Source organism: Stegostoma tigrinum, chromosome 8, assembly GCF_030684315.1.
Source record: "Stegostoma tigrinum isolate sSteTig4 chromosome 8, sSteTig4.hap1, whole genome shotgun sequence".
Lineage (NCBI taxonomy): Eukaryota > Metazoa > Chordata > Chondrichthyes > Orectolobiformes > Stegostomatidae > Stegostoma > Stegostoma tigrinum.
Genome location: NC_081361.1, coordinates 46,701,785 through 46,716,782, shown reverse-complemented (window position 1 = coordinate 46,716,782; position 14,998 = coordinate 46,701,785). Strand labels below are relative to the sequence as shown.

The 14,998-nt window shown below is 41.1% G+C and overlaps 1 protein-coding gene across 5 annotated transcripts in view; it reads left to right on the top strand.

Moving 5' to 3' along the window:
• The window catches only part of kifap3a (kinesin-associated protein 3a), a 209,501-nt gene that overhangs the window by 147,559 nt on the left and 46,944 nt on the right, over window positions 1-14,998 (top strand). For all 5 annotated transcript variants that reach the window (XM_059647846.1, XM_059647844.1, XM_059647848.1 and 2 more), the window contains 3 exons: window positions 2,860-3,025; window positions 10,515-10,640; window positions 12,276-12,374. In XM_059647846.1, the coding sequence (XP_059503829.1) occupies window positions 2,860-3,025; window positions 10,515-10,640; window positions 12,276-12,374 (391 nt within the window). The remainder of the gene's footprint in view (window positions 1-2,859; window positions 3,026-10,514; window positions 10,641-12,275; window positions 12,375-14,998) is intronic.

Sequence of the window (14,998 nt, the reverse complement as noted above, 5' to 3'; positions counted from 1 at the left end):
TGAGACATCCAATTTTGCCTGTTTTCCTGGCTTATGTACTTAAGAAAAACTACTGTTTATTACAAGTGAGTAGATTTTAGCTACCAGTGAACAGTTGGCATACAAGTGTACTAATTAAAACTTTATTAATTCTTTATTATTAACTTTATTAAACCCTTATTAATTCCCCCTCTCACTGAAAGGTAAACATAGAAAAATGTATTATTTACGAATGGCATTAAGGAATATAGAACATAGAACATTACAGCACAGTACAGGCCCTTTGGCCCTCGATGTTGTGCCGACCTGTCGTTCCAATCTGAAACCCATCAAACCTACACTATTCCATGTACGTCCATATGCTTATCCAATGACGACTTAAATGTACTTAAAGTTGGCGAATCGACTACCGTTGCAGGCAAAGCGTTCCATTCCCTTGCTACTCTGAGTAAAGAAACTACCTCTGACATCTGTCCTATTATCTTTCACCCCTCAATTTAAAGCTGTGCCCCCTCGTGCTCGCCGTCACCATCCTAGGAAAAAGGCTCTCCCTATAGGGTGGATTTCAACTTAAAGTTTTAAAGCTGTTTTCAGTTGAGAAAGGTCTTGAACTGCCTACCTAACAGCATAAAGAGATAACAAGGTGTAGAGCTGGATGAACACAGGAGGCCAAGCAGAATCAGAGGAGCAGGACAGCTGATGTTTCGGGCCTAGATCCTCCTTCAGAAAATGTCTGAAAATGCCATTTTCTGAAGAAAGGTCTAGATCCCAAACGTCAGCTTTCCTGCTCCTCTGATGCTGCTTGGCCTGCTGTTGTCATCCAGCTCTACACCTTGTTATTTCAGATTCTCCAGCATCTGCAGTTCCTACTGTCTCTCTACCTAACTGCATACTGGGTCTTTGCTAATTATTGATGTATTGTTTTGTAAGTTGTTTAAGCTAGTGACACGGTACGTTACTTCAACTTGTACATTGTTTTTCCAGGCATGAAATGTCTGATGGAGCTCATCTCCAGTTTTAACATGAGCTTCTGTGGGAACCAATGATTCGTTTTAAGTCGTAAATACCAAAGACAGGCACTCATTCTATAATTCACAACAATTGTGTTAAACCTCATTAATTACTTGCCATCTGATATCCGACCTTTTTGGGCCATTTTATATTTTAGTTTTAGCGATTACTCTAGTCATTACATTTGAAGACTCAGTACTGATACCTGAATATCCCAGTTGTGTCCTTTTGCAGTAGGATTCTATTATGCATTAATTCAGTTAATGGAGAACAGATTAAACGAATGAGTTGCAGAATGCGTCCTAAAAGCTGACCCTGGCAGGGAATGTTTAACATTAATCCTCAACTTGAACTTTGTGTAGACCATCAACCACAACAATTTATTGAATTGTTTTACAGATTAGAACCTCTAGGCTACAGTAGCAACAGATTTATAAATTAGGGTTGCTTCTATTTCCTAATTGAATGCTGGCAACTCCAAGCAGTGGTAAGTTTTTGAAAATTACTGGTAGTGTTACACATTTCAGCTTGTTCCTTTTCTGTTTTTGAGAGGTTTCTTCTTTTTGTTATCATGCAAGAATTTAATGACCACTCATAACTCAAGTTCAGAGAGCACCATCTCATATTTTGCTTGGGGTCTCTTCAGCCTCTAGAACTCAACGTTGAATTCAATAAGTTTGGAGCCTTTCCGTTTTGTTTACCCACCTCTCTCAGTCCTGTTTTGAGATGGGTTGATTTTAGTGCAGTTGTTCATCCCACATTCTAGGCTCGTTACAACTTTGTGTGGATTGCATTCAGCACAGCTAAACCATTTTCTCATTTTTAGCACTTCTTATCTCTTGTTCAGCACTCTTCTGTACTGCCATGCTATCTATTATCTCCTTGCTTACATATTGCTTTCATACATCTCTCTCTATCTTGGATCCATCTCCACCGATCTGTTCACCTCTCCCCTTCTTCCTCACCATTTCCTCCCCACACCCCCAGCTTCAGCTTCAGCATAAATTTCAGTTCTTCTGAGCTACTAACAGTTCTTATGAAGAGTCGATTCAGAATGTTCATTGAACTTTCTTCCCACAGCTGCTGTCAGACCTGCAGAGTTTCTTCAGTTTATTTTTCAGGTAGATTTGAGTACCAGACAGAGGCTCTGAAAAGTGCGTTTACAGATGCTGAGATAAAATTATTGCGATGCTACTTAATAATACTTCCCAGTGGTGGTATAGTTTAAAAACATCATTTTTTAAAAAAATCTTTTGTTTAGCACCATTAAATCTATGACTCATTTTTGCTTGTAAAACTGGCTTTTGGGTATTGAGCACGAATTCCTATTTTGACTAGGAGTATAAAATAGTAAGTCATCAATCCATTCGTGTTGATACTGCTGCCAATACATTGCTTTTAAAAAAAATTAACATTTAAAAAATATTGGAAAGAATGCCGTGGAAGAGTGAAATTTCTTTTGGGAAGGCTTTCGTCATATTTGAGGAAATTACATAAGACACTTCTATAGTTTCAGTAAACTTACCCATTATGCTTTTTCATCTTCCGTGTTAAAAGAATTGCATCAGTATTTTAATTTTAGTAGACACACCTGTTATCATTTAAGTAGTTAACTGAAATAATTTTAAAGAACATGTACTTTTTAAAACAGCACTTACATCCCTAATTACTCATACAATTTTGGGGGAAAATCCTTTGAATAATGATGCACTGTATTTATTGCAAATTGATTATTTAAAAGCATGAATTGCCAAAATCTGATACCAAGCAAGGCTCCTTGCATAATATTGCATTTTAATTTTCTAATGTATAATTGTACACATTCAGGGTCAAAGTAAAATAAAGCATGAATATTTTACTGTCTTTCAGGATTACGTTGGGGACTTGGCAGCTCAGATCAATAGTAATGAATCGGAAGAATTTGTTATAGAGTGCCTTGGAACACTTGCTAATCTTACAATTCCAAATTTAGACTGGAAGCTTGTTTTGGAGGAGTACAAGTTGGTTCCATTCCTTAAGGATAAATTGAAACCAGGTTTGTTGAAGGAGTGGCTATCACTGAAGGAGTGGATTACATTTACAGCAATGTCTTTGCCTACTAGTCAAATTTAATTAAAGGGCTTATTGATTGCAAAACACACTTTTGAAGTTGCGTAACTGTGATTTTGGACCCATTGGGTATTCAACATTGCAAAAAGCAAAAGAAAAGTTTATAATTTCATTTGATTAAATAAATAAGCCACACTTTCCTTTCTCTTTCCTACAAAGCTGAACCGCTTAGAAGACTCCTCTTGTCCAAGTTCTGAGCATGAGTATTTCTGTGGCTTCCCTCGTATCATCTCAAGCTCATGTTGTCCATGAGACCCAGCTCCTCCTCCATGTGCATCGCTACTAAATGTCTGGCTATTGAACCTCTGTTTCATGGCCACCTGCTTTTTCTTATCTACAAGCTAGTTCAAGGCACATCATACACAGGCATGGATCCCAGATTTCATGTGTACACTGACAGCATCCACGTCTTTCCTCTGTGTGATTTGTCTCAATTCCTCCATTGTCTTTGTTTCATTGTTGCATTTGAATTTATATTTGCTACAGTTAAGTATGAATTTCTCAAGGGAGTCAAAAATTATGATGCTCCATTGCTACTAATTCCAAACCCCTCCATTAGCTCTGGTCTCAAGCCAAACTGAACTTTTTGCAGTGATAATGGGAACCGCAGCTGCTGTAGAATCCAAGAATACAAAGTGTGTAGCTGGATGAACACAGCAGGCCACGCAGCATCTCAGGAGCACAAAAGCTGACGTTTCGGCCCTAGACCCTTCATCTGAACTTTTTGCACGTTCTTTTCGATCTCAAGTTGAATTCCAAGACTGTTTTCTCCATTGTGAAGACTGCCTTCTTCCATGCCCACAGTGTGTTATTATGTGACCCTACCTAAGTTTGCCTATTACTGAAACCTTCAGCTATCTATGCCTTCGGTATCTCCAGACTTAACTTGTAAAATGCTGTCCAGGCTAGCTTCCAACCTTCTACCCTCTGTTAATTAGCAGCTCATCCAGACCTCTGCCTGTATCTTATGTCACACCAAGTCTTTGCTGCCCATAACACTCTCCTAGATGAACTGCTGCAAGATCAAAAATCCCTTCCGTTGGGCTGCCACTTTCATCTCCTGGAACTGGAGCAGCAACAACTGCAGGATCATCCATTTGGACCTTTAGGGAGGAATGACTTTGAGGGGTCAAGGTCATGATTTTTCTAGTAAAGTGTACAGTCATACTTAGTGTTGACAAATTTTGAGAAGAGTTAAAGGTATACAGAAGGGACAAGGAAACCATACTAATGACATTCCCTTAAAACAAATGAAGCACTAATTAAAAATGGAGTTGTTTTCCATTCTCTTGTTACTTACCTCTTTTTGGTCCCTTATATGTTACCAGGTATCCTCATCAAGGCTTCTAACTTAATTTCCTTCACAAAAGGACAAAATTTAATTCTCGACTTCAATTAGGATAGTTTTTTTAAAAAGGTGGGATTTGATACATCTAATCCTTCGTGTTTGATCACAAATAACTTGTCCGTCTGATGGACTTGATTCGTGGTCTCTTTCAAGATTTGGACTGTGCTTATCCACTAGAAGGTGCCTCAGAACTGCATTCTTTGTCATTGCTTAACCAGGTGTCTTAATCTGTTATTAAGAATTCTTCACCATTTTCCAAATTGATGCATTGATATCTTTGATATATTTTAGATTACTCAATGACAACTGGCTTATTTCTCTACTAAGAAAGTGGTTGTGATATAGTTTGACAGGCATACTGTCAATTGCAGTGATGCTTCCTACAATATGATTCTTTCAGTAAAAAAGAATTCTAACACTGTAACACCCAAAGCAGGTTGGTCAACTGAGCATTTTTTTGTACCAACATGAGAGTTTTGTAGTTGTGCTTGTATTTTCTTTTGAATAATAATTATTAGTTATTCTGTAATTTGTCAGAATTTTCCTTCCAAATGGTCATAATCTCAAAGCTTTCTGTCACATTTAATTCCTGTTCAGAGCAGCTGTTCAATTTATTCTGTTTTCATTTCATTTTCTACTGCCTATTCTGTAAGTTTTTTTTCCTATTCATTTGTGGGATGTGGGTGTCGCTGGATGGCCAGCATTTCTTGCCCATCCCTAGTTGCCCTTGAGAAGGTGGTGGTGAGCTGCGTTCTTGAACTGCTGCAGTCCACCGGCTGTAGGTTGACCCACAATACTATTAGGGAGGGAACTCCAGGATTTTGACCCAGCAACAGTGAAGGAACGGCGATTTATTTCCACCTCAGGACAGTGAGTGACTTGGCGAGGAACTTGGAGGTGGTGCTGTTCCCATATGTCTTCTGCCCTTGTCCTTCTAGATGGAAGTGGTTGTGGGTTTGGAAGGTGCTGTCTGAGGATCTTTGGTGAATTTCTGCAGTGCACTTTGTAGATAGTGCACACTGCAGGTACTGAGCGTAGATGGTGGAGGGAGTGAATGCTTGTGCATGTTGTGACAATCGAACGGTGTCAAGCTTCTTGAGTGGTGCTGGGGCTGCATTCAGCCAAGCAAGTGGGGCATACTCCATCACGCTCCTGACTTGTACCTTGTAGATGGCGAATAGGTTTTTGGGAGTCAGGAGGCAAGTTACTTGCCACAGTATTCCTAACTTCTGGCCTGCTTTTGTAGCCACTGTGTTAATGTGAGTCCCGTTGAGTTTCTGGTCAGTGGTAACTTCCAGGATGTTGATAATGTGGGATTCAGCAATGGTAACACCATTGAATGTCAAGGGGAAGTGTTAGATTGCCTGTGTCTTATTGTGATGGTCATAGCCTGGCATTTGTGTGGTGTGACCGTCACTTGCTGTTTGTCAGCCCCGGCCCGGGCATTGTCCATATCTTGTTGCATGTGAACATGGACTGCTCCAGTATCTGGGGAGTCACGAATGGTGCTGAACATTGCGCAATCATCGGCGAACATCCCCACTTCTGACCTTATGATGGAGGGAAGGTCTTTGAACCTGCTGAAGATGGTTGAGCCTAGGACGCTACCCTGAGGAACTCCTGCAGAGATGTCCTAGAGTTGAGATGATTGACCTCTCACAACTGTGATCATCTTCCTATGTGACAGGTATGACTCTGACCAGCAGCGCGTTTGCTCCCAGTACTCATTGATTCCAGTTTTGCGAGGGTTTCTTGATTCCACACTCGGTCACATACAACCTTGATAGCAAGGGCTATCCTCTCACCTCACCTCGAGAATTCAGCTCTTTTGTCCATGTTTGAACCAAGGCTGTAAAGAGATCAGGAGCTGATTCGGCGTCACTGCAGGTTATTTCTGAGCAGGTGCTGCTTGATAGTACTGTTGATGACATCTTCCATCACTTTACTGATGATCGAGAGTAGACTGGGGCAGTAATTGGCTGGATTGGATTTGTCCTGCTTTTTGTGTAATTTTCCATGTTGTCGGGTAGATATCAGTGTTGTAACGGTACTGGAACAGCTTGGCTTGGGGAGTGCCATGTTCTGGAGCACAAGTCTTCAGTACTTCTGCCAGAATGTTGTCAGAGCCTGTAGCCTTTGCAGTATCCAGTGTTTCTAACCACTCCTTGATATTATGTGCAGTGCGTTGAATTGGCTGAAGACTGGTTTCTGTAATGCTGGGGACCACTGGACAAGGCCGCAATGGATCATTCACTCAACATTTCTGGCTGAAGATTGCTGCGAAAGCTTCAGCCTTATCTTTTGCACTGATGTGCTGGGCTCTTCCATCATTGAGGATGGGGATATTTGTGGAGCCACCTCCTCCTTCTCTGGTGAGTTGTTTAATTGTCCATCACCGTTCATGACCAGATGTGGCAGGAACGCAGAGCTTACATCTGATTTGGTTCTGGAATTGCTTAACTCTGTCTATCACTAGCCACTTTTGCTGTATGACATGCAAGTAGTCATGTTTGGTGCTTCACCAGGTTGATGCCTCATATTTAGGTATACCTGGTGCTGCTCCTGGCGTGCCCTCCTGCACTCTTCATTGAACCAGTGTTGATCCCCTGGCTTTGGTAATAGTTGAGTGGGGGATATGCCCGGGTCATGAAGTTACAGATTGTGCTGGAGTACGATACTGCTGCTGTTGATGGCCTACGGCGCCTCGTGGATGCCCAGTCTTAAGTTGCTAGATCTGTGCGAAGTCTGTCCCATTCAACACAGTGATAGTGCCACACAACATGACGGAGATTGTTCTCAGTGTGAAGGTGAGACTTCGTCTCCTTAAGGACTGTGCAATGGTCACGTTTACAATACTGCCATGGACGAATGCAACTGCAGCTGGCAGATTAGTAAGGATGAGATCCAGTATGTTTTTTCCCCTCTTGTTTCCCTCACCACCTGCTGCAGACCCAGTCTAGCAGCTATGTCTTAATCTCATTTATGCTTTACCTTCATATTTACGTGAAACATAATGTTAAAATCACATACCTTCTGATGAATTTATTTATGCAACAATAACAAGTGTAAGTTCCTCCAGTGTCTCTCTCTTGCTGAGGGACGAAATGTTTTAATTATTTTAAGTGTATTTGATGTGTGTTGGATTGATCTTCAATTTAAAAGAGATGTGACCATAATGGAAATAAAAGCAGAAAACCAATCTGGTTGAACTTTTGATAGTTAGAGATTACTTATAAGGTCGTAATAGAGGTTTTACAGAAACGTCTGACAGCCCAATTTATGGAAAATGATGCGCCTCTATACTCTTGTGATAGTGTTGAAATATGGACCATTAACTTTCAAATTCCATCAATTGATTTTTTTTTCCTGAGAACCTCGTGGACTCAAAATAAGGTGTCAAGAAACTTGCATCTCCTGTTGTAATTACACTTAGTTGAGAAGTTGCACGTATTGGACATGAAAGAATTGCCTGAAACTCTCAGCTTAAAGACAAAGGAGCCAGTCTTGGGAATAAACAAATGCTATTTATTTCAATAGCTGCTTGGTAGAGCAACAGAGGAAGAGAAAGCAAACCGATTCGTAATGGCTTATATTGGAAGTTTCTGTCTTGTCATTTTCCCCCCATCACCTTGAAAGCTAGCATCGATGAAAAACAATTGGAGAAACAAGCATCCAGTAGCAACACAAGAATTCTGCAAATTTCACAACTAATGATTGAAGACATCAACTAAACAACTGTGTTCTCAGGTTCATCTTACTCAAATCAAGGACTCCTTAACTTATGTCTTCAATAAACCAAAGAACCGCCATTTCTGGAAATCTGAAACAAAAACAAATTACTGGCAAAACTCAGCAGATTTGGCGGCCTCTGTGACAGGAAGAAATTCAGAGTTCATATTTTGAATCTGGTGACTCCTCATCTGTTTTCTCTCTTCTCTTTCCTGGATCTCAGACCATTGTAATCATTTTTAGATGTTAATTAGCTTACTTTGCTGTGAAAGTTCCTGGGGCAGAAGACAGAAAATGAATACTTCTATGAATATAGCTATTTTGTGTACTTACAATGTCAGCAAAGCACTTGTAAATTTCAGGTGAATTGTTATCTGTGATCACTTGGCAACCAATTTGAGCATGTTGAAATGTTATAAAGCACAAAATACGCAAAACAGCAGTTCATCTGTTTGTGGTAATGGTTGAATGAGAATGTTGGAAAGTTCCATTGTTCTTTGAGTCGTACCATGAGAATCTTTGTTTATTTGATTAATCATATGATTTAACATACTGTACATAAAGCAGCCCTTTCACCAGTAAAGCATTCAGTATTGCGGTGTTAAATTACGTGACATTGTCTGCTCCAGTCGCAGAAAATGAATTTGAAAGTACACCTTTCTGACTTAAAGATTAGATAGCTACTGCAAGCCAAGCTGTGATACTTGAATTCGGCAGTGTTCTCTCTTTCTTACACTACAGAACATTTCCACTTCGGCTGTGGATGCTAGGATGCTTGTGTGGTCCTATTTAGTTTCTATTGCTCGATCTTCCTGCAGAGAAGATTAAGAGGAAGGAATAAAGTTGCCCTCATACAATCAGTATTTCTACGCAGATAGATTATGCATAGTGATTAAAACAATGCATGAGATAGAAACAAATGTTTGCTGTCTAAGCTTGCCTTTTTTGCCACATTTTTTTTTCCTGTCCCTTTGTTATTTTTTGTTCTAGACCTTAGCCAGAGCTTCCCCCTCTCATAGAATTGAAATAGTGTCGCAGCACAGAAGGAGGCAATTCACTCCAATGTGCCAGTACTAGCTTACCAAATGAATGGCTTAATATCAATCTCCGGCCTTTTCTTAATATCCTTGTGCATTGTTTCTGTTCAAGTAAACGTCCAACACCCTCTTGAATACCTCAGTTGTACCTGTCTGTATCATGTTTCCAGGCAGTGCATTCTAGACTTGATATTCATTGAGAGTAGCATTCTTTTGCAAATCACTAAGTATTTGCCCTCTCATTCTTGATCCTTTTATGAGTGGGAGCAATTTCTCCCTCTGTACTCTAACAAGGCAATTCATGACTTTGAAAACTTCTATCCACCAGCTTCAGTCCCTTGAGAACAGGTTCAACTTCTCCAATCTACCTTTATAACTGAAGTTACTTGTCTGTCAAGCCATTCTTGTAAACTACTTCTGCATTCTCTCACGTCTGTTCATATCCTTCCTCTCACGTGGCTCAAGAACTCCAAACAGTACTCCAGCTAAGGTCGAACAAATGTTGTGTGTAAGTTCAATATAACCTCCTTGCTTTTGTACTTTGTCTCCATAAATCATGTCCAGGATGGTATATGCTTTATTCACCACCTCTCAATCTGTCCTGCCACCTTTTTTGAATTCAGACTTCTCTGCAGTGAACTTAATTTGCCACCTATCTGCCTACTCCAACCTGTCCGAGTCCTTTTGGAGTTCTACAAAGTCTTCCTCTCAGTTTATAGTGCTTTCAAGTTTGGTATTATCTATAAATTACCCCCTTCACATCAAGATCTTGATCATTAATTTAAATCAGGAAATGCATGCAGTCCTTTGGGAATTCTGACAAAATCTCCTCCAGGCCAAAGATTTCCTTTGACCATCACTTGTGTTGTCTATTATTCAGCCAATTTTGAATCCATATGGCAACTGTCCCTTTTATTTCATGAGAAAGAGAACTTTTCTCAAGTTTTTGTGGCATTGTGTTGAATGCCTTTTGGAAGCCCATGTGCGCTCACTGCAATATGTATAATTGTCCCAGTGTGAATCTGGTGTTTGATCTATCTCTCATTGAGCTTCCTCCAAGCTTTGTTGGAATGAGTCTGGCTTGCATTCAGTGAATTTCTGCAAGAGTCAGAAGAGCAAGCCTTTAATTTCATTTTGGCATTTATGTAAGTGAGCCTTGAACATTGTATTACGTGAAATTGCAGCTCTGTGAAGTAGCAGACAAAAGGAAACTTTTCACTAGGAACCAAACATAATAGCTTTTGTCAGTGAGCATTGTTAAAGTAAACTGAAGTAACACACTTGCTTTCATGATTCATCAGGTTCAACAGAAGACGACCTGGTTCTGGAAGTGGTGATAATGATTGGTACGGTTTCAATGGATGACTCATGTGCTGCCATGCTAGCGAAATCGGGTATTATTCCTGCTCTTATTGAACTTCTGAATGGTAAGGATGCAAAGAATAAACATTTTTCTTGTTGTATGGTCATTAATTTAGGGATATCTTGTACAATGGAACTTGTCCCAATTCAGACATGTAGTATCAACATCAAATATTATGAACTGAATATACTGATGTTTAAACTGATTTGGTAGAGGGATGGGATATGGAGTGGAGGTTACTGTCGGGGGTACAACACAGATAAGTATAGAAGACAACTAAGTCAGTCTTGACGGCGGTGAAATTGTAGTCGAGTAAAAGCACAAGCGAGCATGACAAGGCTGATTAATATTTATTTTAATGCATGGAGTCTTGCAAGTAAGGCAAATGATTTAAGGGTGTTGATTAATGCTGGGGATGAGATACCACTGCTATCCTTTAAGTACTCACACCACAGAGAATCCCATTCTTTATCACTCCTAAGAGCTTAATTTGACTGGTTTCAATTCACTTTTAGAGCTCTTCTGATCACTCATTTACTTCATCGTTAAGACTTCCAGCTTCTACCTCCATAACATTCCCTGATTCCAATCCTGTCTTCATTCATCTGTTGCTGAAATCAAATTAACTTTTCTTCATCTCTATGCATAACAATTCCAGTGCTGTCCTGACCAGCCTCCTGTTTTTCACCTTAGATAATCTTGTGCTTACTTAATGTTGTCTTAGAGCGACTTCTGGCTGGCCAGTGCCATAATGTTAAATTCTCATCTTTGCTTTCAAACTCCTTCGTAGGCTGGTAGTACTGTATCTTTGTAACCTGTGCAAGCCCTGTTTCCCTTCAAGAGGCTATATGTCTTATCATTGATTTGATTGTCATGTGTACCGAAGTACAGTGAGAAGTTTTGTTTACAAGCAGTACAGGCAGATCATAGCAAGCAAGGATGTACAGATCAAAAAGACTTGGACAGAGGCATACAAGTTATATTGCACAGGTCATGGGCTAGGCAAGATCAGCATTATTTGAGGCCAGAGAATCCATTTATCAGTCTCATAATGGCTGGGAAGAAGCTTCTCCTGCACCTGCTGGTGTATGTATTCAGGCTGTATCTTCTGCCTGATGGAAGAGGTTGTAGGAAATCATTACCAGGGTGTGATGGGTCTTTCATGTTGGCAGCCTTCCCACAGTGGTGAGCTGTGTAAATAGAGTCCATGGATGAAAGGTTGGCCTTTGTAGTGGTTTGGGCTGTGCACAGTACTGTCTATAATTTAAGGCCCTGCACAATCAGTTGCCATACCAGGTCATAAAGCACCTGATCCATATGCTTTCAATTGTGCATCTATAGAAGTTGGTGAGAGTCCTTATGGACATACCAAATTTCCTGAGCTGCCCGAGGAAGAAGTGTTACTGTGTCGCCTTGACCTTTTGCATTATCATGTTCATCCCTGATTTTAAGGCCAGCCTCTGTCCGAGAGTGATTAAACTCTGCAATTTTCTCCTTCAAAACTCCTTTCAGATGCACTTGGGAAAACCTCATTAAACAAATCTTTGGTCATGTATCTTGTATCTCTTTTTGATATGTCAACAATTATTTGGTAATTGTCGTTTTAAGTGCTGTGGGGCATTTTGCTATGTGAAAAGCACTGTGTAATTATAAATTGTTTTAATCTCCTTTGACAGTATACTTCTGCTCTTTCCCATAGCCAAACAAGAGGATGATGAATTTGTTTGCCAGATTGTGTATGTTTTTTACCAGATGGTTTTCCACCAAGCTACCAGAGATGTGATTATCAAGGAAACACGTATCCTTTCTAAGTGATAACAAAGTGTGAAGCTGGATGAACACAGCAGGCCAAGCAGCATCTTAGGAGCACAAAAGCCAACGTTTCGGGCGTACGCCCCCAACCCCGCACTGCCCGCTTCTATCTCCTTCCCAAAATCCACAAACCTGCTTGCCCTGGTCAACCCATTGTCTCCTCCTGCTCCTGCCCCACGGAACTCATCTCCAGCTATCTGGACTCCATTTTCTCCCCCTTTGTCCAGGAACTCCTCACCTACATCCGTGACACCACCCACTCCCTCCACCACCTCCAGAACTTCCAATTCCCTGGCCCCCAGCACCTCATTTTCACCATGGATGTCCAGTCCCTCAACACCTGCATTCCTCATGCAGATGGCCTCAAGGCCCTCCGCTTGTCCCTGTCCTGCAGGCCCGACCACTCCCCCTCCACTGACACAGTCATCCGCCTAGCCAAACTCATTCTCACCCTCAACAGCTTCTCTTTCGATTCCTCCCACTTCCTACAGACAAAGGGGGTGGCCATGGATACCTGCATGGGTCCAAGCTATGCCTGTCTCTTTGTAGGTTACGTGGAGCAGTCCCTCTTCCGCACCGACACTGGCCCCCAAACCCCACCTCTTCCTCCGTTACATTGATGACTGTGTCGGCACCGCGTCTTGCTCGCAAGAGGAGCTCGAACAGTTCATCCACTTCACCATCACCTTCCACCCCAACCTGAAGTTCACCTGGGCCATCTCCAGCACATCCCTCACCTTCCTAGACCCCTCAAAGCTCTGACCAAGTGTCTAGGCCCGAAACATCAGCTTTTGTGCTCCTGAGATGTTGCTTGGCCTGCTGTGTTCATCCAGCTTCACACTTTGTTATCTCGGATTCTCCAGCATCTGCAGTTCCCATTATCTCCTTTCTAAGTGACATTTTTTTTCCCTGTTTCCTGTTTGGTGCTTAACTGATTTCTTTCAGAAAAGAAAGTGATAACACTACAACATGACACTCGTCAAAATCCTGTACAATATACTGGCGTTTTGGGGGCTCAACAACTTTTTGTTGGTTTCAGTGTCCTGCTAATGCTTAAAAATGATATCTATAAAAATTACTAGCATATAGTTTTAAGTTTGCTTCCATTCAAATATGCAAAAATGATCTTCAGGCTAGATGTGGCTTTAGTTAATGTATAAGCCATTTATTGTCTTTAAACAATGACTAAAAATTATTTTGTCAATATGTTCATTTTGTACTTCATGAATAAAAGCAATTTAATCCACAGAGAAGTGTTTCAGTAAATTTAATGTTAATTAACTCTGATACACCTTTTTACGTACTTAAGACACTTTTTATGCCAAAGAATGATATTGATTCTTTTATTATTTTAAATGGAATGATTGTTATTCTGTCCTGATTTATATTGAATATTAATATTCGCAGCTTGAATTTAATGTGACACATTACAGAAAACTTATTAACCAGCACTTTTGGGAACAGAGGTGTACTGGTTGATCTTCTGGTCCAAATAATTGATGTAAAAATACAAACCAAGTCTTTAGTGTATTTAGAATTTTCAACATTGGCTTTTGTGAATATTTGATGAATGATCATTAGATGTCATTATACCTTTCTAGCCTCCTTGGATTCTTTTGGCATCGACCTTCATTTGGGTCTAAGCATTGAAATCAAGGTCTCGGCAATGTGTGCATTTAAATATGAACTTTTCTAGTAAACCCTAACAGTTTTCAAGCAATTTGAATGACATATTTGGTCTTTGGACTGTATGAACTTGCAATTAACTGAACAGACAAAGATTGACAGTGCTAAATAAAACAATCTTGAAAGTGAGAAACAACCTGAAAGGGTTGCTATGAATCATTAGATGTAAAAACGTATAATCTGTAACCTGATGCATTCCTCGCTACTTGATCGCATTTAGGCCAGAATCCTAGATAACAAGGTGTAGAGCTGGATGAACCAAGTAGCATCAGAGGATCAGGAAGGCTGATGTTTCGGGCCTAGACCCTTCTTTAGAAATGGGGGAGGGGAAGGAGTTTCAGAAATAAATAGGGAGAGAAGGGGAGGCGGATAGAAGATAGATAGAGGAGAAGTTAGGTGGAGAGGAGACAGGCGGGGATGGAGCCAGTAAAGGTGAGTGTAGGTGGGGAGTTAGGTTGATCCAGGGAGGATGGACAGGTCAAAGTGGCAGGATGAGGTTCGTATGTGGGAGATGGGGGTGGGGTTTGAGCTGGGAGGAGGGGAGGAATGGGTGGGAGGAAGGACAGGTTAGGGAGACGGGAACAAGCTGGGCTGGTTTTGGGATGTGGTAGGGGGGAGACGAGACCTCATCCCGCCCCCTTGACCTGTCCTTCCTCCCACCTATCTCCGTCCTTCCTCTCTCCTATCCCCTCCTTCCATCTCAAGCCCCACCCCCATCTCCTACCGACTAACCTCTTACTGCCCCCTTGCCCTGTCCGTCCTCCCTCGACTGACCTATCTCCTCCCTAACACCCCACCTACACTGGCTCCATCTCCATCTCTTTGTTCTATCTGTCTCCTCTCCACCTATCTTCTCCTCTATCCATCTTCTATCTGCCTCCCCCCCCCCCCCCCAACTCCCTATTTATTCCTGCAGTTTCTCCA